The 22,539-nt window shown below is 42.8% G+C and overlaps 1 protein-coding gene across 1 annotated transcript in view; it reads right to left on the bottom strand.

Annotated features, from left to right (window-relative positions):
- LOC128694596 (metabotropic glutamate receptor-like protein P) overlaps positions 1 to 22,539 on the bottom strand; it is a 903,975-nt gene that overhangs the window by 213,939 nt on the left and 667,497 nt on the right. The window contains exon 6 of the mRNA XM_070095631.1: positions 10,318 to 10,461. Coding sequence (XP_069951732.1) covers positions 10,318 to 10,461 — 144 coding nt within the window. The remainder of the gene's footprint in view (positions 1 to 10,317; positions 10,462 to 22,539) is intronic.

Below are 22,539 nucleotides of genomic sequence, written 5' to 3'. Positions count from 1 at the left end.
CAACTATGCCACAATGGTCACTAGCTCAACTATGCCACAATGGTCACTAGCTCAACTATGCCACAATGGTCACTAGCTCAACTATGCCACAATGGTCACTAGCTCAACTATGCCACAATGGTCACTAACTCGACTATGCCACAATGGTCACTAGCTTGACTATGCCACAATGGTCACTAGCTCGACTATCCCACAACGGGCAGTACTCCGACTGGCCCACAAGGAGCAGTAGGGTTACTCTCACATACGGGTTATCCCAGTTGCGAGAGGAAGTGATAGCGTGGACAGATATATTATTCGAGAGACAAGATACAGGAATACGCGGGCTCAGCTGAAGTAGATTACAATGAAGAGTCGAAAGGGAAGCATGGAAGTATTCCTGCAGTCACAGAGTAGTTAGGAAACAGAACGACCTGGACAGTGGAATAGTAGAGATAAGATCTATACATAGCCTTATCGTACCTCTTCTCAAAGCTATCAAAAACAAGTGTGTGAACCCATTAGCGGCCAACTAAGAGGAGGGACCAGGAGCCGAGACTCGACCTCTGCAACGATATATAGGAAAGAGAGAGAGAGAGAGATCTAGAATAGCATAAATTGTGAAAGATTACTGAAGAGAGAATATAGAGAATACAAGTGTTTAATAATTTGTTTAATATATCGATGGTGAGAAATGTGAAGAGGCAAGTGAGAAGGACCTGTTGAGAAGGCAAAATAAACACACTGGTGAATTATTCATATAAGAGAAACAGAGTACTACTTAAGAATTAAAACAAATATTTTTTGGCTGTTAATATTATGCAGTTAAAAACTGTGAGTGATTTAGTGTAATTACCTCTGTGTGGAGTTACCTTTGCGTGATTATGATTATCTATGTTTGATTATCTATACGTGATTACCTTTATGTGAATACTTTCGCGTGATTACTTTGGGATACTATACAAATAACCCGCACATTGAAGAGTGAAGCCTACGACGATGTTTCGGTCCGACTTTGTGTGACTTTGACAGAATAAATTGACGAGGGGGGACGGACAGAAACAAGAGAGGAGAGAATAGTAGTAGTAAGGTTGGTAGATGTACTACTGTAATAGTTGGTAGAATTACCGATAATATGTAAAGTAAAAGGACACAAGTGCAACTAATGTGACATTTTATTGGGGCAACGTTTCGCTCTCTAGGAGCTTTGTCAAGCCGTAACGGTTTGACAAAGCTCCTGGAGAGCGAAACGTTGCCACAATAAAATGTCACATTAGAAGTACTACTACTACCACCAGTTCTTTTTCCTCCTCTCTAGGTCCCGACTCTGTCCTCTTAGGGTATATATACCGGCTCCCATAGTCTTTTGTGGGTCATTATATGACTAAGACCCAACTAGGAAATACTTGTCTTGTTTCCTAACAAACCTTATTAACCTAACTCTTATGTTAGTGTGACTTCGTAAATGGTCCAAGTTGGAATGAAACGTCGCAGTGAGCGAAAGTCGCAGTGAGCGAAAGTCGCAGTTAGCGAAAGTCGCAATGAGCGACTGTCACTGAATATACAGAAGGGACGGGAACTCGAACCGTGACCCTGGCAGGTAACAGGTTCAACTCTGTACCACTGAACTACGTGGGTCAAACTAGGGATGTTTCACAGACAGCATTGCTGTGACACTTCTGAATTAGAAATCATTAATTGTGACCCAACTGTCTGCTCCCACAACCCCAGAAGTTTTCATAGTACATCTGTTCTCATGCCCCTCAAAGCCATATAACCATTACACCTGTCTGTGTAACCTTCCTATTGTAATCCTCATAGCTCAGTGTTGAACCTGCTACCTGTCAGAACCACAGTTAGAGTCCCTGTCCATTCTTTTGATTATTCACGAATACTTATGTTTGATAATCTATGACTGGTTCTCTGTGATTATCTTAGTGAGATTATTTGTGGTTTCCGGATTATAATTGTCCGTATTTCCGTGTCTATATAATTTCTATTTTAAAAGCTGTATAACCCTTGTAGATTTAGCGCTTTTTGATGATATTATTATTTTAAAAGAAGAGGTACAAGAGGCGCAAGGAATATCCTTCCATTCACATACAGCGCGTTAAACTTTTGTGAGGTCATTATTTAACGGAAGGAGAGGTAAAGGCTCCAAATTCAGTTCTCTAAAGTATAGATTTGAAAAATATATAAATATTGGTATAGTAACAGTGCAGAAGATGGATGGAAGAAACTTCCATGGAGTGTCTTCAAAGAGAGACCGTAGGACATATTTAAAATTAGGTTGGACGGGTACAAGGGATGGCGAGTTTTACCTGCCTTAGCCAGTAGGTCTGCTGCAGTGTTTCTTCGTTCTTGTGTTATTGTATTATAGTAAACATATCTTCCTTAAACAGGTCACTTCTTTTTGTTTATGAAGCCCTTCGTATTTATCGCATCTGCACATCTACACTTCTCCTCCTACGTAATAAGAGAAAAACATTGACAACACAATGAAATGATAAGAGAAGAAAATTTTGTCGACCATCTCGCTAGATGTAAGAGGGAAACAAATGACTGCCGGCCGGCAACTGAAGGAACTGAACGTGAATTTATTCTTATTGGACATCTTTAATTAAAACGTTGTGGCCGTGGATCCTTAGTCACTTTGAAGTGATCAAGTGCATAGGACCGAAACATCTTCAGTAACCCTGTCCTAAGTGTATGTATTCGTGTCCACTTTCCTACAACTCCGGACACTCGAAGTGTTGACGATAAATACTTTCGAAGATGGCTAAGACAGCCTAGCCAGGACGCTACCTTCTTTATATCTCCCACATTTTGTTATACAATATACCAACATATGGACATATAATGCATTAAAGCATATGGTACATTAAAACGTATAAGCTATGTTAAACTTTATAACGTGTCAAAACATATACATCCTCTTATACGTTATAATATACGTTATACACAAATAACCCACACATAGGAGAGAGGAGCTTACGACAACGTTTCAGTCCGACTTGGACCATTTACAAAGTTTCACTAACAGAAAGGAGAGGAGGGAGTATACATTGGCCAGCGTATATATACTCCCTTTTTCTCTCCTTTCAGTTAGTGCGACTTTGTAAATGGTCCAAGTCGGACCGTAAGGTCGTCGTAAGCTCAACTCTTCTATGTATGGGTTATTTGTGTATTGTTCTAGTCACGGTATAATATAACATACGTTATATTATACGAAACAATGTAACATGCAATTTTGATGCACCATGCGTTATCCTCTACACTATAACACGTTGCATTTATAAATAAATAACAAAAAGGCACAATACCGTGACTGGAACGATACACAAATAACCCGCACATAAAAGAGAGAAACTTACGACGACGTTTCGGTCCGACTTGGACCATTGACAAAGTCAATGGTCCAAGTCGGACCGAAACGTCGTCGTAACGTTGTGTAACGTTGCATTTACAGAGCAAAATATAATATTCTGCTGTTCCTTTTTGCTGTTATACTTATCTTACCCAGTGCTTTACTTGCATGGAAACTACTTCACCAAGACTGTACTGCACTTCCTGCCGTTGTATCTATTTCCTATAAACTTGCTAGCCATATCTGTCATGCCTTATAAATCTATAAATGCAACAACCCTCGTTTCTTAAGTTTTAGTTCTTTGTATTTTTCAAGGCACACACATCCACACATTTCTTTCTAAATAAACTGTTCACTGGCATTTCTATGTTTTATCTGTCACTGCCAATCACAGCTCTGTTAAGCACTTGACTTGGTATTCTTAACAGATTTTTTTTTTTTTTTTTTTTTTTTTTGGGGGGGGGGGGATTCTTACTCTAATTTTCCTTTTTCTTGAGCACAAACAAATTATACATGAACTCTCCTAATCCTTGCGCATCCTTCATTGTTCCACAGACGCAATGAGCAAAAACATCAACAATTCCAATTGTTTTAACCTGTTTTCAGCAATTCAGTCTTAATGTAGCCATCATTGCTACGTTTGTCATTCTTAGCCTATCTGCTACTTCACTCACTCCCTACATAGGTACTATCAGCTCTACACTCCGGAAATATCTCGTCTCTCTCTCCACCTCTTCAAAACCTCTACCTTATTATCCAACACCACCAACACTTTTAATCTTAATAAATAAATACGCTTGCAACCTTCGGTGTCTCTTAAATAAGTAAGTAAATAAACAAATCCCTCTCCCTCTCTCCAAAACTTTATTTCTTGGCAATATTTGATGGAAATGTTTCCTGTATTCTCTTACGTGTTCTTATTTTGTAATCTTTTATTCTCTCCGATGTATTGTATCTTCCTACACCAAGTCTCTGCCACAAATCTCTGCCACACACACTTGCCTCCTACACATGTACCACAAGTCTCTGCCACACACACTTGCCTCCTACACATGTACCACAAGTCTCTGCCACATACACTTGCCTCCTACACATGTACCACAAGTCTCTGCCACACACACCTGCCTCCTACACATGTACCACAAGTCTCTGCCACATACACTTGCCTCCTACACATGTACCACAAGTCTATGCCCCACACACACACACACACACACACACACACACACACACACACACACACACACACACACACACACACACACTTGCTTCCTACACATGTACCACAAGTCTCTGCCACACACACCTGCCTCCTACACATGTACCACAAGTCTCTGCCACACACACCTGCCTCCTACACATGCACCACAACTCTCTGCCACACACACCTGCCTCCTACACATGTACCACAAGTCTCTGCCACACGCACCTGCCTCCTACACATGTACCACAAGTCTCTGCCACACACACCTGCCTCCTACACATGCACCACAAGTCTCTGCCACACACACCTGCCTCCTACACATGCACCACAAGTCTCTGCCACACACACCTGCCTCCTACACATGTACCACAAGTCTCTGCTACACTTTTTCCTCTTGCAACTGTATTATATACAAGTTTCTCTTACTCATACATCTAGCCTCCACCACAAGTCGTTGCTACACATTTCTTCCTCTTACACCACAAATTTCTCCCACATACTTTCCTGTTGCACCTGTACCACGAGCCTCTGCAAACCATTCATAAATTAACACACCTGCATTTTTCTCTCGGTCTACCCAACTTTCATTACAACATCTTCACATATCTCTCAATAACACGTGATTGTGTATTATTTCATATAAACTTAGATTTTACCCCTCTCACCGTTCTCATTTTCATTCCTCCTTCCCAGTAACTTTACAAATATAGTTCATACACTTGAACGTCGTCCTCTCTTGTATACACTCACACACATTCCAGCAGACTGCTGTTATTGCAGATTTCATCATTCGCGTCAACATATTCATGTTGTGCTTCTTGAAGCCTTTATGTTCATTAACAAACCATTATCTAAACATGACTCAGTTATAGGTCCCACATTGTCATTTACTCCAAGCACTTTAAACTTTCCTAGTTCTGAGTCAGAATTCCCAGAACATTCATTAACTCGTTCAAGATTCTCAAAATGTGTGTGTGTGTGTGTGTGTGTGTGTGTGTGTGTGTGTGTGTGTGTGTGTGTGTGTGTGTGTGTGTGTGTGTCTGTCTGTCTGTCTGTCTGTCTGTGTCTCTGTCTCTGTCTGTCTCTCTGTCTGTCTCTCTGTCTCTGTCTCTCTCTCTCTGTCTCTCTCTCTCTCTCTCTCTCTCTCTCTCTCTCTCTCTCTCTCTCTCTCCCCGACTTATCTTTCCCTCAAAATATTAACATATATAACAGTAACACACACACCGTAAATGTATACTCTCAGCACGTAAAATAAAGTCAACCAACTCGACTGACTAAATCTGTTGACAAAACGTATTTCACCGGCGGACTTGCAACCAGGTCTTGACGTCTCCTTGCAAGGGTCTCTATTACTGTTACGTAAATGTGTGTCGATTATGCAACGAAGTCTTAGTTTCAATATTACATATTGGACATTCTCTTTACGCTGGAAAAGATACAGAGAAGAAATCATTTCGGGAATCTCTTCTAAGACAAGTTTGATGCTTTTTCATGAAATGTATGTGGCGAGGTGACACGTTATATGGGTAACCTTCCCCTGTTACGAGATATGGTTAAGCTTCCCCTGATAGGAGATATGAGTAACCTTCCCCTGATACGAAATATGGGTAACGAGATACGGGTTTATGACTTGTCATGGTATCAAACCCCACCCGTTCCGTGATCACAAAAGCCTAGATGAGTCAGTGTATGCAGATGCTTAGATTGATGCACTCCTCGATCGACCTGCAATGGTTCATGTATGGTTCTTGCATAATTTGTCTAGTGGAAGCAACATTTATATCTGCATCTTTGCCCCCCCAAAATTTTTTTTACTCATATCAGCGCATTACTACCCCCCCCCGGATGCAACCCACACCAGTCGACTAACATCCAGGTACCTACTCACTGATAAGTGAACAGGGGCAGAAGGTGTAAGGAAACCATGCCTAACGTTTCTACCCATGCCGAGGATCGAACCACGCACTCAGTGTGTGAGTTGAGTGCGTTTCCAATCAACCCCGGGAAACCTTTAAAACAAGTACTCACCTAATTGTGGTTGCATGGGTTGAGACTCAGCTCCTGGCCCCGACTATCAGAGGATACTGGGGAAAATCTTTAAAGACAGAGGAATGATCTCTGATGTCACTTTATGAGGTCAGCTGCTGTGTCAAAAGGAGTTGTTTTTAAATCATAATTTTCTAGATGTGTTTTTTCCCGGTGGCTTCAAACCACAGTGCGCAGAGTTTCACACAGTCCCCTCCCCGTAACTCGTGCACTCACCTAGTTGTGGTTGCAGGGGTCAAGTCATAGCTCCTGGCCCCGCCTCTTCACTGGTCGCTACTAGGTCACTCTTCCCGCTCCATGAGCTTTAGCATATCTCTTCTTAAAGCTATGTATAGATCCTGCCTCCACTACATCACTTATCAGATTATTCCACTTCCTGACAACTCTGTGACTGAAGAAATACTTCCTAACATCCATGTGATTCATCTGAGTCTTCAACTTCCAACTGTGACCCCTTGTTGCTGTGTCCCATCTCTGGAACATCCTGCCTCTGACCACCTTGTCATTTCCTCTAAGTATTTTGTATGTTATCATATCTCTCCTGTCCTCCAGTGTCGTCAGGTCGATTTCCCTTAACCTCTCTTAGCAGGATATACCCCTTAGATATGGGGCTAGTCTTACTGCAAACCTTTGCACTTTCTCTAGTTTCCTTACGTGCTTGGCTAGGTGTGGGTTCCAACTAGTGCTGCATACTCCAAAATGGACCTAACGTACACAAGGTACAGAGTCATGAACGATTCCTTCTTAAGATGTCGGAATGCTGTTATGTTTGCTAGGCACCCGTATGCTGCAGTTAATTGGTTGATGTGCGCCTCAGGAGAGTGCCCGGTGTTATACTCACCCTAAGACCCTTTTCCTTAAGTTTTTCCTTAAGTGAGGTTTTTAGTCTTTGGCCCCCTAGACTGTACTCCGTGTGTGGTCTTCTTTGCCCTTCCCCAATCTTCATGACTTTGCACTTGGTGGGGTTGAATCCCCGGAGTCAGTTGGTGGACCAGGCCTGCAGCCTGTCTAGATCCCTTTGTAGTTCTGCCTGATCTTCGTCCGATTGGATTCTTCCATCAACTTCACATCAACTGCAAACAGGGACACTTCGGAATCTATTCCTTCCATCATATCGTTCACAAATATCAGAAGCAGCACCGGTCCTAGGACTGACCTTTGTGGAATCCCACTCTGACACCTGTTTGTGTGTGTTAGTTACCATTTTGTCCTAGGCACATGTCGATTAGACACTAGGCCTGTTGTACGTGTGTGTGAGAGTGTGAGTGTGTGTGTATGGTGAGAGTGGCATGTGTGTGTGTGTGTGTGTGTGTGTGTGTGTGTGTGTGTGTGTGTGTATGTGTGTGTGTGTGTGTGTCTGTCTCTCATGTATTCGTGTTAGTAACAACCTGCTCAGGCCACAGCACCACGACGACTGCAGTGAAAACTTATTTTTACAAAATTTCATCCCACATTGAACTTTCCAAGTACTTCATATACTTGAGAAAGCCCACTGTTACCAGCTGTGTCTTTTTGTCACTGTCTTCACCGGTGCAAGCCTTGTCATCAGTCTGAACAGTGTAGCCAGGTTCCCACCTGGTTACTTCCAGTACCAAACCAGTTAGCGTGAATCAACAAAAATATTATTACAAATTAGTAAGTATATTTACAATCGGCGAATATCCTAACAATTCATCAAATGTCTTGTGGATCAATAAATATCTTGCAGAAACAATGTTTACAGAATTAGAAATTGCTGTACAAAGTCAGAAAATGTCGTAAGGAATCGGCGAAAATAACATCCACAATCGAGTAGATGTAACAAAATCAGGAAATATTTACAAAATCAGCAGATACACATTTCAGTGTCAGCACGCCGGGAGTTTTAAAGGTGTGGACTCATAAGATCCACCCGGGTTGTGTATGAAAGACGTTCTCACAACATATTGATATATTGAATATGTGTCTAAGGTGTAATAAAGATCCATTCAGTATATACCTAGGACGTATTCCAGTTCTACTCAACGTATACTTAATGCGTATTAAAAATTTAATGTACCCACAATGCTTTTAGAAAGCATTAAATATGAGTGTGAAAGCAATGAAAAAATCTAACCAACTAAGGAAAGATACTGAAGGTTACTTTGGAGAAAGTACTGTAAGCCTGTCAAGGCTTATCAATAATACAACGAATCTACTGACATCTGGAGGGAAACCATACCCCCGGCCGGGATTGAACCCGCGGTCATAGTCTCTCAAAACTCCAGCCCGTCGCGTTAGCCACTAGACCAGCTAGCCACAATAAGATTCATCCAACTAGGTATATTTCTACACCATAGGAAGGTTAGCACAGGCACCTCTGTGACCACAAATGCAAGTTTTTACAGACGAATCTCCAGCTAGCGTGGCCGTGACGAACTCTAGCGACGGGCTGGAGTTTTGAGACTCTATGACCGCGGGTTCAATCCCGGCCGGGGGTATGGTTTGTTTGCAATCGTGTCATTACGATTTCTTGAGTCATCTGGAGGGAAAGATGAAGGCGATATTGAATATTACATCCCTGTGACCAATGTCCTAAAGAAAGGCATCATCAGAATAGAATATTTCAAGGTAGAAGACAAAAAAGACGTTTGCATGGGGGTGTAATGACCCTCATGCAAACATCCTTCAGATATCCTTCAGGATACCCGAGCTCTTCAGTATCCTGCAGGATACCCGAATTCAATATCCTGCAGGATACCTATATTCATTATCCTCCAGGATGCCTGAATTACTCAATATCCTTCAGGATACCTGAATTCTTCAATATCCCTCAGGATTTCTGAAGGATATTGTTTGAAAACAAAATAATACTCTCACTGTACTACGCTTGAAGGCTGAAGAATCAAAATTCGCTCCTCTTCCTCCTTCCTATTTCCTCCTCTTCTTTCCTGTCTTCCTAGAGCCTTGTTTATCAGCTGCACTATCTTATCTCAGCCCTTTACCCTCCCCCCTCTCCCTTTTTGACATCCCTACTATAATGAATAAGTGAAAAAGACTTTTTTTTTTTTTACACATCAGTTTTAGAGGCTAAAAGCTGTTATCCTACCTCAGCTCATTTAAAGTCCAGCCCTATCTAAGATATACTACCACACCCCCAGGATGCCACCCACAACAGTTGACTAACACCCAGGTACTTACTTCTAGGTGAAGAGGGACAGCAGGTGTAAGGAAACATGCCCAACGTTTCCACCCGTACCGGGGATTAATTAAACCACGGACAGTCATTGAGTGACTTGAGTGCGGTGTCAACAGAGCCACGGTTGGTAGCGCAGAATATGGGTTCCCAAGTGTTGCACAAAAGTCTTATTCATCATCACGTCAGTTTCTCTAAACCATTTATTAAAATACCTAATGTAGCCTAACAGTAGAAAAGTATAATGTACATCGCATGGGTTTAGCGTTTCACGTAAAAAGTAAAAGAGCGAAACACTTGCAACACCTGGATATCCTTATTCTGGAGACGTTTCGCCCACTATTGACTCTTTCATTTAAATTGAGAGATTATATTCTGGCGAAGGCCATTGTAATAGGAACACAAAAATGAAGAGAAGACCGCAGGTGGGCTATCGACCCATAATAAGAAAATCCTTCTCAAATTCGAACTAGAGATACCCAGTTCTTGCACTGGAATCTTGTTCGTCAACTTGGCGGTATTGCATACCAGCCGTATAATGGTGAAAATAAAGTACATTGTACTTACCATGATTTTCTTCTCGTATTCCTCCTCGATGATAGAGCCATTGTAGTACTTGTTGAGAGAGTTAGTGTCCGGGAAGTAGAACCCCATCCGACACTCACATTTGTAGCTCCCTCGCCGGAACCCCAACCCGGGGATGGTCACACACTGCCGGAGGAAAGGTAGATACTGTTAGACGGGCAGTGTAAGATGGGAGGTGGATGGCGTTAGACCGGTGCTTATTAGAACGGAGGTAGAGGGAAGGTACACGGGCGTTAGAGGAGTGTTACAGTGCTAAACGGTGTTAGAAGAGTATGGGATGAGGAGGGCTTGTAGGTATTAGACGGGAGCTAGACGGAAGTAGAAACATGGTAGTTGTAATGCTATTAGGGTAATATATGATGTCAGTTTTGGTAGACTGTTATAGAGGTGCTAGATTGTGTTAGCAAGTGTTAGAGGGGTGATGGACGGTATAATATAGGAGGCAGTGTAATGGAGATAGTAGAAGTAATATAGGTGTTAGACGGTTTTATAAGGACGGTAAATGGTGTTAGAAGGGAGTTAGACACGTGGCAATGTTATAGGGCAATAGACGATTTCGTAGAGGGGTGATAGACGGTATTAGGGGGGTTAGTTGCCGGTTTTAGGGGGGTGGTAGATGGAATACGAATATTTGCATACTGTAATAGATGGGTAGTGGACGGTGGTAAGAGCTGTAGATTGTGATAGAGGGACTTGGGTGGTGCTAGTAAGGAGCTAGAGCAGTATTCTCATCCTTGAAACAGTGTTCAACACTGTTTCAAGGATGAGACAAAGATAAACAAGGTTTTATATAATATACTTTGGCTTCATGCAAGTCTTAGTAGAGGGGAACGCTACATTGCCTAGCTCGACGACAAAGAATCAGATTGTCAGGTGTTTTAAAAGTGGTATTTGATCAGGAACAAAGCAATTGATGACTAGTTAATATTACATCATGTAAAGAATTAACTGGTGTCGTTATGATATTCATGGAGAAGCTCTTTTAAAAGTCAAGAAACTGGAAGTAATCAGGCTTGATCTAAATAAGAGAATAACTGCAGTTCGCTGGATCAGGAGTCATAAGTCCGCTCCAGGGCATAAGAAAGGAGGAACACTGCAGCAGGCCTGTTGGCCCATACTAGGCGGGTCCTTTACAATTCATACGCCTCTCCTTGGAGAGAGTGAGAGGTTAGCAAAATATTAATGCTTGGTAGTAGTGTTAGTGAGGAATTAGACGTTGCCTTTGGTGTTTAGTGCCAGAATCGGTGATAAATTAGAACATAAAATTTTAGACTATATTTTGTTCAAGAATGATCTTTATCAAGTCTTAATAAAGGTCAGCTGTGAACGAAGGACGTCTAAAAAAAAAGTCTTACTATGTACTATGCATATTTGTAGCTGTTTGTAGTCTTCTTTTCCCAGTATATTAAGATTTTATTCGGATTTTTAACCTGAGGGCTAGCAACCCAAGATAACCCAGTAAAGTCCGTCAGTCTTGAGTGAATGTCATGCCTCCATTGTTGGACCTTTATTCTGCCATCCCCCCCCCCGTTCCCCAGGATTCTACACACAACAGTCAATTAACTTCCAAGTGCCTACTTAATGTTGGGTGAACAGGGGCAGCTGGTCTAAACAATCATATTCGACGTTTCACCCGTGCCGGGGAGCAAACCCTAGTGTGAGCTGAGCATGTGCTCCCCTCAAGGAAGGTTCCTTGATGTTGGTGAGGGGCTCTTGATTTAGGGAATTAGATCTGTGCTCCAGTTCCCCGAATTAAGCCTGAATGCCTTCCACATCCCCCCCTAGGCGCTGTATAATCCTCCGGGTTTAGCGCTTCCCCCTTGATTATAATAATAATAATAATAATAATGAGCATGTACTATTATTTTCCAGCTACATAATAGCATTTTCTAAAGTGTTAATAGATGTTTAAAGAGTGGTAAGTACCATTAGTGTTACTATAGGAAGGAGTTCTGAACAATATTAAAGGAAGATACAAGTAATTTTCATAAAATGTATTTGTTTAAATTTTGACACTGAGCGAAAATGAATGACAGGATATTATATATGTGGCTAATGGGAAGGAAACATATATGGCCAGTAACTTAGACTACTGAACTAGAACAGGACAACAACCACAACTTGTGTAAGACAAAATGCTGCAAACATCGCCCTAATTTCTTATATAATTCTAACCCAACTTGACTTCGAAGAAACCAATGATTGCATGCCCATGCACTCCGTCCCAGGTCCAGTTGGATAAATTTAGATTTAGAAAGGACATAGGTAAGTACTGGTTTTCTAACAGAGTTGTAGATGCGTGGAACAGTCTTCCCAGTGGGGTGATAGAGGTTAGGACCTTGGGTAGCTTTAAGAAGAGACTGGACAAATATATGAGTGGGAGGGGCTGGGTTTGATTGGTGTCAAGGGGTACGGGAGTTATTTCTTGAGTAGCTTTAGGTAGATGTCGTTTTGATAAGGACCTGCCTCGTATGGGCCAGTAGGCCTTCTGCAGTGTTCCTACATTCTTATGTTCTTATGTTCTTATGTTAACTCAATATTCATCAAGAATTGCAAGAAGCTCTTATCATGTGCCTTAAATATTTATTGGAGAAGCCTAGACACTGGATACATCCCACAGTAGTTAAAAACCATTGATATTGTCCCACTCCACTAAGACGGTATTAATGGTAAAAAAAAAAAAAGCTACAGACCGATTCCCCTAACATCCCACATTAAGTGCTTTTAAATGGTTTTAAGAAGCAAGTTTACCAGTCATATACCCTTTAAGGGGGGCTCCTTGTAGCAGTAAAGAGGCTATCAGTCTGAGGAACTGTACCTTTTGGTCTTCTTCCTCCGACCGAACCTAATTACCCGCCCCCCCCACTCCTCCCTTCCCTATCCCATCCTCCCCATCCCTCCAATTTTCCCCCTTTCCTCCCCTCTCCCCACCCTCTCCTTGTTTCCCATCCTGTTTGTAGCCTCTGGGGTCCTCCCCTGTGGTGTACCGGGGTTCATCCCACTCCGTGAGGTCCTTCGGGGGTGGTGTGGTTTGCTGTGGAATCTGAATTGTCTGAAGGTGCCCTGCTACCTTCCCAGATTTCTGGGAAGTGGGCGGGGTGCCCTTTGGATAATGGGTGTATCTCCGGAAGCTGCCTGTTGGTTCTGGAAGGTGGCGGCCGAAGGAAGTATGCTTTGTGGCGGGTTTCCGACCGCCCTTTCTTTTGTCCGCCAAGGTAGCTCGGTAGATGTGAGGCTGCTATCCCGGAGAGCTGGTTTACTGGCACGGGTTCCATGCTGCATCTTCACCATCGGTGGGCTCGAGGCCCTCTCGGATAGGGGGGATGGGAGTTTTCGGCCCTTCCATGCCTCATAAAGACTGTTCCTCTGCTGTCCCTCTTTTTTTCTTTCCTTCTTTCTTTCTTAAAATAACAAGAAAGGAGATATCACAGAAGCACCTTTATTATGGAGTCTTTGCCCAGTGAAACCCTTCCTCCTCCCTGACCCCTTTCTGCTCCCACACCCTGTTCTGACCCGGCTTTGTTATCGGCCCATTCTCTCGACTCTTCTCATACCTCTGTACCTTCTACCAGTGGCACATCGTCACCTGCTTCAGGTGCTGTGGCATTACCCATTTCTGTTCATGCCACTACTTCTAGCATGCCTTTCACAATGCGTCCAGCTCCCCCGAATATTGTGCGGCAGTTTTCGGATTGCCCGCCTCCCTCAAGTCAGACCGCCTGCGGTTCAACTCCTAAACGTCCAAGACAACCTACTGATGACAGTTTATCAATGCTCACTCAAAAACGACCTACGCGACACTACCTTTGTATACCGGGCTAACGAGTACGCAATAGACAAAATTCCTTTCTTTACAAACGTCTCAGGCTGATTATCTGATCATGGAATGGGTAACTCTTTTATGGCAAGTTGGCCAGAATATATCCTTCCATGCTCTTTGAAGCAGTGCGCATGTCGTAACAGTACAGAATTCAGAGCAAGCTCATGCTCTCTCCTGCATCACTTGCATAGATAACGTAGCAGTCACCGTTCGTAAGCACACTACTATTAATTCTTGCAGTGGTACTGTGGTCTTACCATGTACCATTGCACAGAGTGAAAGTAGATACATACATCTTACCCACTCGTGAGCGAAGGTGCTTTCTTAGTGACATCACTTGTTTAACCTTCGACTGCCGTGTACTTCTGTCCTCTGTCTACATTGCGGGGTATTGCCTAAAAGTCTGTCAAGTAGTTTCCACTCCCCAACAGTGTCGTAATTGCTGGTATTTTGGGCACCCCACTAAACATTGCAGATCTACGGTGGAATGCCCAGTCTGCGGTGCAGCAGATCATTCCAACTTCTTGTAGTCTTCTCCTCTCTTGTTCTAATTGCAAGGAACCTCATCCTTCCTTTTCATGCCATTGCCAAGTCTATCGTAATGAACGAGAGATCCGTTATCTTAAAGAGCATGAGGGCTTTACACTATGACTGTCTCAGCTCTGCCTTCATGGAAAACGTCCTTGTGTCCCGCCTCCCAATCCCTCTGCGTCCGTGTCTTCCGGGGTCACCCCAGTTTCTAATTTTTTTGCAGTTTTATCCTCTGACACTCCTACCTCTGTACCACTTCCTACTTATACTTTATCTTGCTCGCTTGCTTTTCAGTCTACGAGACCTCGCAGACCTACACTTTCTTTGCATCCATCACCTGCACAGAATCTATCTTCTACCTCGGAGCCTAGTTCTCACCCCCTATCCAGCTCTCAAACGAAGCTGGAGGTTTACCCCCCTTGTGTAGTCCCCTCTTCCCCTGTTTCCACCCTCTCATCTTCCTCTCCTGTTACAGTACAGGACTCTTCTACCCCAGCCCATACATCTCTCCAGGTTCATACTCCCCAGCCCCCCCCAAGACCTCTTTGGTTTCCTCCATAGTTACTCCAATGTTTACTGGTAATGCCTCACCTGTCTCTAACATCATGGCATCATCGGCTTCCTTAACAACAGAGACGTTAGACGCTATCTCCAGCTATACTGCGGAGACGACACCCCCGATGGACACCAACCTGCCATCTCCTACTCCTTCTATTTCACAACCCTCGCAACAATCTATTCTTCTGCAATATTCTAATTCTTCCTTGCTTACATGCTTACCGTTGCCCCCACATGTTAACTTTACTGATCTTATTGTTGCCCTTTTTATTTCCGTGCATAATGTCTTTTTTTACAATAGAATATTCATGGCCTTTGGGGAAATCGAGGAGAACTCCAAGTGTTGCTCTCCCAGTTGTCCCCAGTATATGTTGGGTTGCAAGAGCCCAACATTCGTTCTGTTGTCATTTGCCCCTTTTCGGGCTATTTGCTGTTACTTTCTTCAGATCCTTTACCTGACGAATCATTTAATGAAAGCGTGCTTCTTGCGAGCATTGATATTTGTTCATTCCCCGCTGCATTATACTGCAGCACATATTTATTTACAGCGATGGTTTAGAGTTTGCTCCCTCTATCTTTCTCCCTCCCATGCATTCTGTATCTCTGATATAGCGTTTTTAATTTCGTCTCTACCGCCGCCCATATTGTTGTTCAGTGATTTTAACGCTCACCATCACCTGTGGGGAGGGTCCCACTACGACTCTCGTCGTGATCAGCTGGAGACTCTCCTCGCTTCTCATCCTCTTCATGTTTTAAATATGGGTACTCCTTTTCCATTCTGACTCACACTCAGTCTCTCTGCTGCATTGATCTTTCTGTTCCTCGCCCATTGCACTTGATTTCGCATTGTCTTTTCTTCCAGATTTACACGATAATGATCACTTTCCCATCTTCCTTACTTCTACAACATGGCCGACCGTTTCGTAGCCCCTGTTGGCTATTTGCTTGAGCAGATTGGAACTTATTCTCCCATTTTACCACCTGTTGTGAGGAACCCTCTTCGTCCTATATTGATGAACTGGCACACCAATTTTCGACCTTAGTCCTAACTGTGGTGACTCATTCTATCCCCCAAACCTCAGGTAGGCATTCTCAGGAATGTGTACCTTGGTCTCCTAAATGCGCCAGTGCAGTGCGTTTAAAATGTGCTGCGTGGGGCCATTATCGATATACTCATACCGCGGAGCGTCTGTTGGATTTTAAGTGGGCAAGGGCAGTTGCTTGCTGCATCATTTGCGACACTAAACACACATGTTGGCGAGACTACGTGTCTGCCATTACCTTGTCTTCCCCTATGTGTGCGATTTGGAAAAAGGTGCAGAAATTGTGTGGTAAGTACACTCCGGTCCCCAGCTCCCATTTTGTGGGTTGCTGGAGTTCATATCGCAGAACCCATAGAAGTTGCCACTGAAATCGGAAAGTATCTTGTCCGTATCTCCTGAGGGCTTCACCTCTGTCCGTCGTTTCTTGCATCTAAGCCTACCAGAGAGTAATTGCCCTTAGATTTCTCAGGTGGATTCGAGCCGTATAACGTACCTTTTACTCCACGCTTTCCATTTGCCGGCCGTCGGGAACGGGACCTGATGATATCCACATCATTATGCTACAACATCGCCTTTCTATGGCCCTTCCCGTTCTTTTGTGCCTTTTCATTCTTATTTGGGAGTGAGCGGTTCTCCCTCAAAAATGGAAATCGGTTATTGTACTATCGTTTCGCAAACTGAGCTCCTCGGGGCTTGACACCTCTCACTATCGTCCCATTGCCCTGACCAGTGTGGTCTGCAAGGTGATGGAACGATTGGTGAATAGACATCTGCTGTGGTTCTTAGAGAGATACAATAGCCTTTCTCCTCGCCAATATGGCTTTCGCAAAGACTCCTTGCTCCACTTAGATACGGATATTCGAAATGCCTTTGCCAACAACTACTCTGTCCTAGCTGTCTTTCTTTGATCTAGAGAAGGCCTATGGCACCACTTGGAGGTATAACATTCTTAATCAAGCCCACTCCTTAGGCCTCCGCAGTAACCTACCAAACTTCATCGCTGCTTTCTTACTTTTTTTCTCTTACCTATAAATGACCTACCTTCCGTTCTTCCTTCGCATATTTGGTCTGCACTTTATGTTGATGATTTTGCTATAGCTTACTCGGGCACTGACTGTTGACTAGTTGCAGCCTCCCTTCAGGTTGTGATAGACTGTCTCCCATTGGATCACTTCTCATGACTTTAAATTCTCTAGTACAAAAACCTGATTCATTACCTTCACTAGACATCTGCTTATTCCAGATACTCCATTGTACTTACACGGTTCACGTATTCCGGCATGTGATAGTCAAGTTTCTGGCCCTGCTCTTTGATCGCCGGCTTACGTGGAGACCTCACATTTCTTCTTTAAAGACAACTTGCCATGTTTGGCTAAATCTCCTTAAGGTTCTCGCACACCGTTCATGCAGAGCAGATCGTCGCACTCTCCTCTATTTACATTCCACCCTAGTCTTGTCCAACCTAGGTTATGGTGACCAAATCTATTCTGCGGCCTCTCCCGCAACTCTAAGTTAGATCCTATTCATCACCAAGATACCTATCGTTCATTCCCTGTTGAAAGCCTTCGTGTTCCTTCCACATTTAGGTTAGTCTCAGACATAAGGAGGAACCCACTGTTCGACGCCCCTGCCTACTCCGACCATTTTCTCTTTGCATTCACTTGCTCTGATCTTCTCTTCAGTTGCCCCTTGTACATGTATTTAGCGTCTGCCTTTTTCCTTTCCCCTTGGGAAGTTCCGACAATTCATGTCTGTCCTCCCCACTACCGTGCGCCTAAGCTTTCTTACCTGTGCCTGCTACTCTCTCTCGAGCACTTCCAGTCACATGCTCATGTCATTGCTGTGTATACAGATGGTTCTAAATCTGCTGACGGAGTTGGGTTCGCGGCAGTTTTCCCTGATGTTGTCCGAGGCCACTTGTTGGACTCGGCTAATGTTTTATACTGCGGAGTTGTATGCCATCCTCATAGCACTTTTTCGTATTACATACATGTCTCCTTCGACGTTTGTGATCATTTCAGATTCCCTCAGTGCTTTACAAGCCATTAAACACTTCGACTCCCCTCATCCATTAGTCCTCCGTATTTAACAATGGTTGCGCCGTGTGGATAGCAGGAGTAAAGTTGTCGATTTTTGCTGGGTCCTTGATCACGATGGAGTGCAGGTCAATGAACAGGCAGATGCTGCTGCGCAGTCAGCGGTGCATGATCTCCCGGTTTCTTATAGGGGTATTCCGTACAGGGACTATTTTCCAGTCAACTCTGCCCATCTCTGCTGCCGTTGGCAACAACGGTGGTCGGGCATACGCCGTAGCAAATTGCGCTCTATTAAACCACTTTTAGGTTTGTGGTCATCTCCCTTCCACCGTTGCCGTTCTCGGGAGAATGCGCTCTACCAACTCCGCATTGGTCATACATGCCTTACCCATGGGTATCTTATGGATAGATGCCTTGTTCCTCTCTGTGAGGTTTGTCAGGTCCCTATTTCGGTTCTTCACTTGTCGATTGCCCGATTTACCAGCGAGCTCGCATGATTTACCTCCAATGACAGCACCGCCCTACCACTCTTTATCTTCTCTTCTTGCGGACGACCCCACATTTGACTCCCAAGCACTTTTTGACTTTGTCAGCAACTGCCTTATACGAACTTTGACACACAGTGCTTAGCGTCCCTTCCATCTCTTTTCTACCCTCTCCATTGATCATCTCTCCACCTAGTTGAATATAACCTCCGCACAACATACTGCTTCGCAGCGCTGTATGATCCTTGTCGGTTTAGCGCTATCTCTGATTTTAATAATTGCCAGTCATATGAAATAGCAGCAGTTGCACAGTCCAGGTCAACATGGGTTCAGAAATGGTTGCTCCTGCTTTTTGCAACTTCTGGATCATAACGACATGGTCTTGGATGCTCTTGAAGACAAAATGCAAATGTAGTACACACTGACTTTGCAAAACCTTTTGATAACTGCTACCGAATAATTACATGCAAAATGTGTGCAAAAAGAATATCTGGGAAGGTTCGAAGTTGGGTTTTAAACTTCCTTACAAACAGAACCTAAAGAGTAATCGTAAACGGGGCGAAATCATGGGTTGCTTCGGTGAAAAATATTGTCCCTCAGGGTACGGTACTCGCTCCACTTCTCATTTCTGATAGACAAGGACATCAACGATAGTACTAGCATCTTTTGCAAACGATACTAGAATTTGTATGAAAATGACAAGCCACCAAGCTAATATAAACCAAATCGTCTATTGCGCCACTGACAATTTAAGCTACTACGGCACATTAGAATTGAGGAAATAGAAAGATTAGAGTACAGTACGATCTCAAACCACTTAACAGAACGTAAATTAATTGAGAGACTTGAGAGTAATGTCAGATCTCAAGTTCAAGGAGCATAACACGTCATCTCACCTGCAAGGAAAATGACAGATTGGAATATTGCTGTGTTTTAACAGTTTCATTCAAAGCAAGTGAAATTGCTTACGTGAAAAATGAATAGAGAATTTTCACATCCCGTATAAACTCAGTAGAGCAACTAAATTACTGGGAGCCCTTGAAGTTCCTACTGTACTCCTTAGAACGTAGATGAGAAAGACGGTTCAATCTAGATTTGGAAGATACTGGAGGGACTCGTCCAAAATCTGCACACCAAAAATACCACTTATAACACAAGAGGCTTGGAAGAGGGTGTAGAATAACTCCATTGAAAAGTAGGGGTGTGATGAGTACACAGAGAGAACTCAGTGTTAGGGGACCACGACTCGACGCCCTTCCTTTATGCCTAAGGGATGATTATCAACAAAACCCCGGGCTCTTCAAGAAGAATATAGACAGATTTCTCAAAACAGTTCCTGATCAGCTAAGTTGCTATGAATACGTTTTACTGCAGGTAGCGGGCACTAACAATGTGCTCAGTCAAGACAGCAAATAAGAGGACGTGTCTGGGACCGGCCCGCGGGGGCGGTAACCTATGGTAAACTCCAGGTAAACCAGATAAAAACAGGCCTACAGCTGGCTTCAGCTTCACCTTACTCCCTGTACGTACGTATAGTGAAACACGCCCATGGATAAAATACACAACCTTATATAAAGTACATACGTATAGGTGAAGTATAAAAATGTGGTTAAAAGACTGACTTTGAAATAAACTGAGTGGAATTAAAAGTTTCTAGCTTTTACATTATATAAAAGTAATCTTAAAAAATGTTCAGAGGACAAACAATAGGGAGAGAACAGAGTGAAAAATAGATGGTAGAAGGTTAAAGAGATGAAACAGTAAGGAAGGGGCAAGGGGAGCGAGGGAGGGAGGGAGAGAGAGAGAGAGAGAGAGAGAGAGAGAGAGAGAGAGAGAGAGAGAGAGAGAGAGAGAGAGAGACAAAGACAGACAGACAGACACAGACACACACACAGACACAGATACACACAACAATATTTATAATTCCGGTGAGCACGAACAGTTAAACACGATCGCAGAGTCTTGACTTGACGTAAATCCCGGAGAAGCTGGATTTACGGGAGATACAAAACGGGAAAGGTATTCGGGCCACGCAGCAGCCAGAGCACGCAATATGTACAGAGCCCCCAGGAGATGCAGGACTCCCAAGACATGAACGAGCGAAAGAGAGAGAGAGAGAGAGAGAGAGAGAGAGAGAGAGAGAAGGATCAGTCTAGTCTGGACCAGTAGGCCTCTATAGCACCGGTACTCCATGCTTGTACCCAGATCATCCTTTAAGCACACTCGGGACGTCTAGGGCACGCCTAAGATTCAAAATTTTAGATCATTCCTCACACCCAGGTCATTCAGTATACCCAAGGACATCCATAACTGACGGGCTTTCCTCCGAGGATACGTAGGACATGCGAGTAGAGGCCCTGAGGATACGGCATTGTTCCGACAGTCCACTTGTGTGTGTCGAGAAAATGGAATATCTTGTTTCACTGGCTTACAGGATTTCGATAAGAATTTTTCCTCGAGGCGATGAAAAAAGATTTGTTTTTCCTACAAGAAGAAATGCTTTCATATTTAGGTGGTGATATTTATGCATATATATATATATATATAATATATATATATATATATATATATATATATATATATATATATATATATATATATATATATATATATATATATATATATATTATGCAATAAGATCACAGTAAACAGGTGATTTCAGAATATGCAAAAACAACCACTGAGAAAGAATAGAGAAACTCCAAGCGCCTTCGTGACTACTCACATTGTCAAGGAACAATGAACATTGTTCCTTGACAATGTGAGTAGTCACGAAGGCGCTTGGAATTTCTCTATTCTTTCACAGTGATTGTTTTCCAATATATATATATATATATATATATATATATATATATATATATATATATATATATGTCGTGCCGAATAGGCAGAACTTGCGATCTTAGCTTAAATAGCAACGCTCATCTTACCATATAGGACAAGTGAAAATTTGAGTATGCAATAATTTCGCCAAAATCATTCTGAACCTAACGAAAAAATTATATTTCGTTGTGTTCGTTTAGTATTAAATTATTGTAAAAGTATCTAAAATATATTTAGTTGGATTAGGCTAAAATAAATTATGATTGTTATAATAAGGTTAGGTAAGTTTTCTAAGATTCTTTTGGTGCAAAATTATAATTTTTTACATCAACATTAATGAAAAAAATATATCTTTAAACGTACAAGAGAAAATTTTAGAAAGGACATAATTTTAAACGAGTTCTTGCTAATTGACCAGTTTTACATATTCGGCACGACATATATATATATATATATATATATATATATATATATATATATATATATATATATATATATATATATATATATATATATATATATATATATATATTTATATATTATCACACTGGCCGATTCCCACCAAGGCAGGGTGGCCCAAACAAGAAAAACTTTCACCATCATTCACTCCATCACTGTCTTGCCAGAAGGGTGCTTTACACTACAGTTTTTAAACTGCAACATTAACACCCCTCCTTCAGAGTGCAGGCACTGTACTTCCCATCTCCAGGACTCAAGTCCGGCCTGCCGGTTTCCCTGAACCCCTTCATAAATGTTACTTTGCTCACACTCCAACAGCACGTCAAGTATTAAAAACCATTTGTCTCCATTCACTCCTATCAAACACGCTCACGCATGCCTGCTGGAAGTCCAAGCCCCTCGCACACAAAACCTCCTTTACCCCCTCCCTCCAACCTTTCCTAGGCCGA

Source organism: Cherax quadricarinatus, chromosome 51 (assembly GCF_038502225.1).
Source record: "Cherax quadricarinatus isolate ZL_2023a chromosome 51, ASM3850222v1, whole genome shotgun sequence".
Lineage (NCBI taxonomy): Eukaryota > Metazoa > Arthropoda > Malacostraca > Decapoda > Parastacidae > Cherax > Cherax quadricarinatus.
The sequence above is the reverse complement of the archived record's forward strand: the minus strand, read 5'-3'. Positions and strand labels throughout refer to the sequence as shown.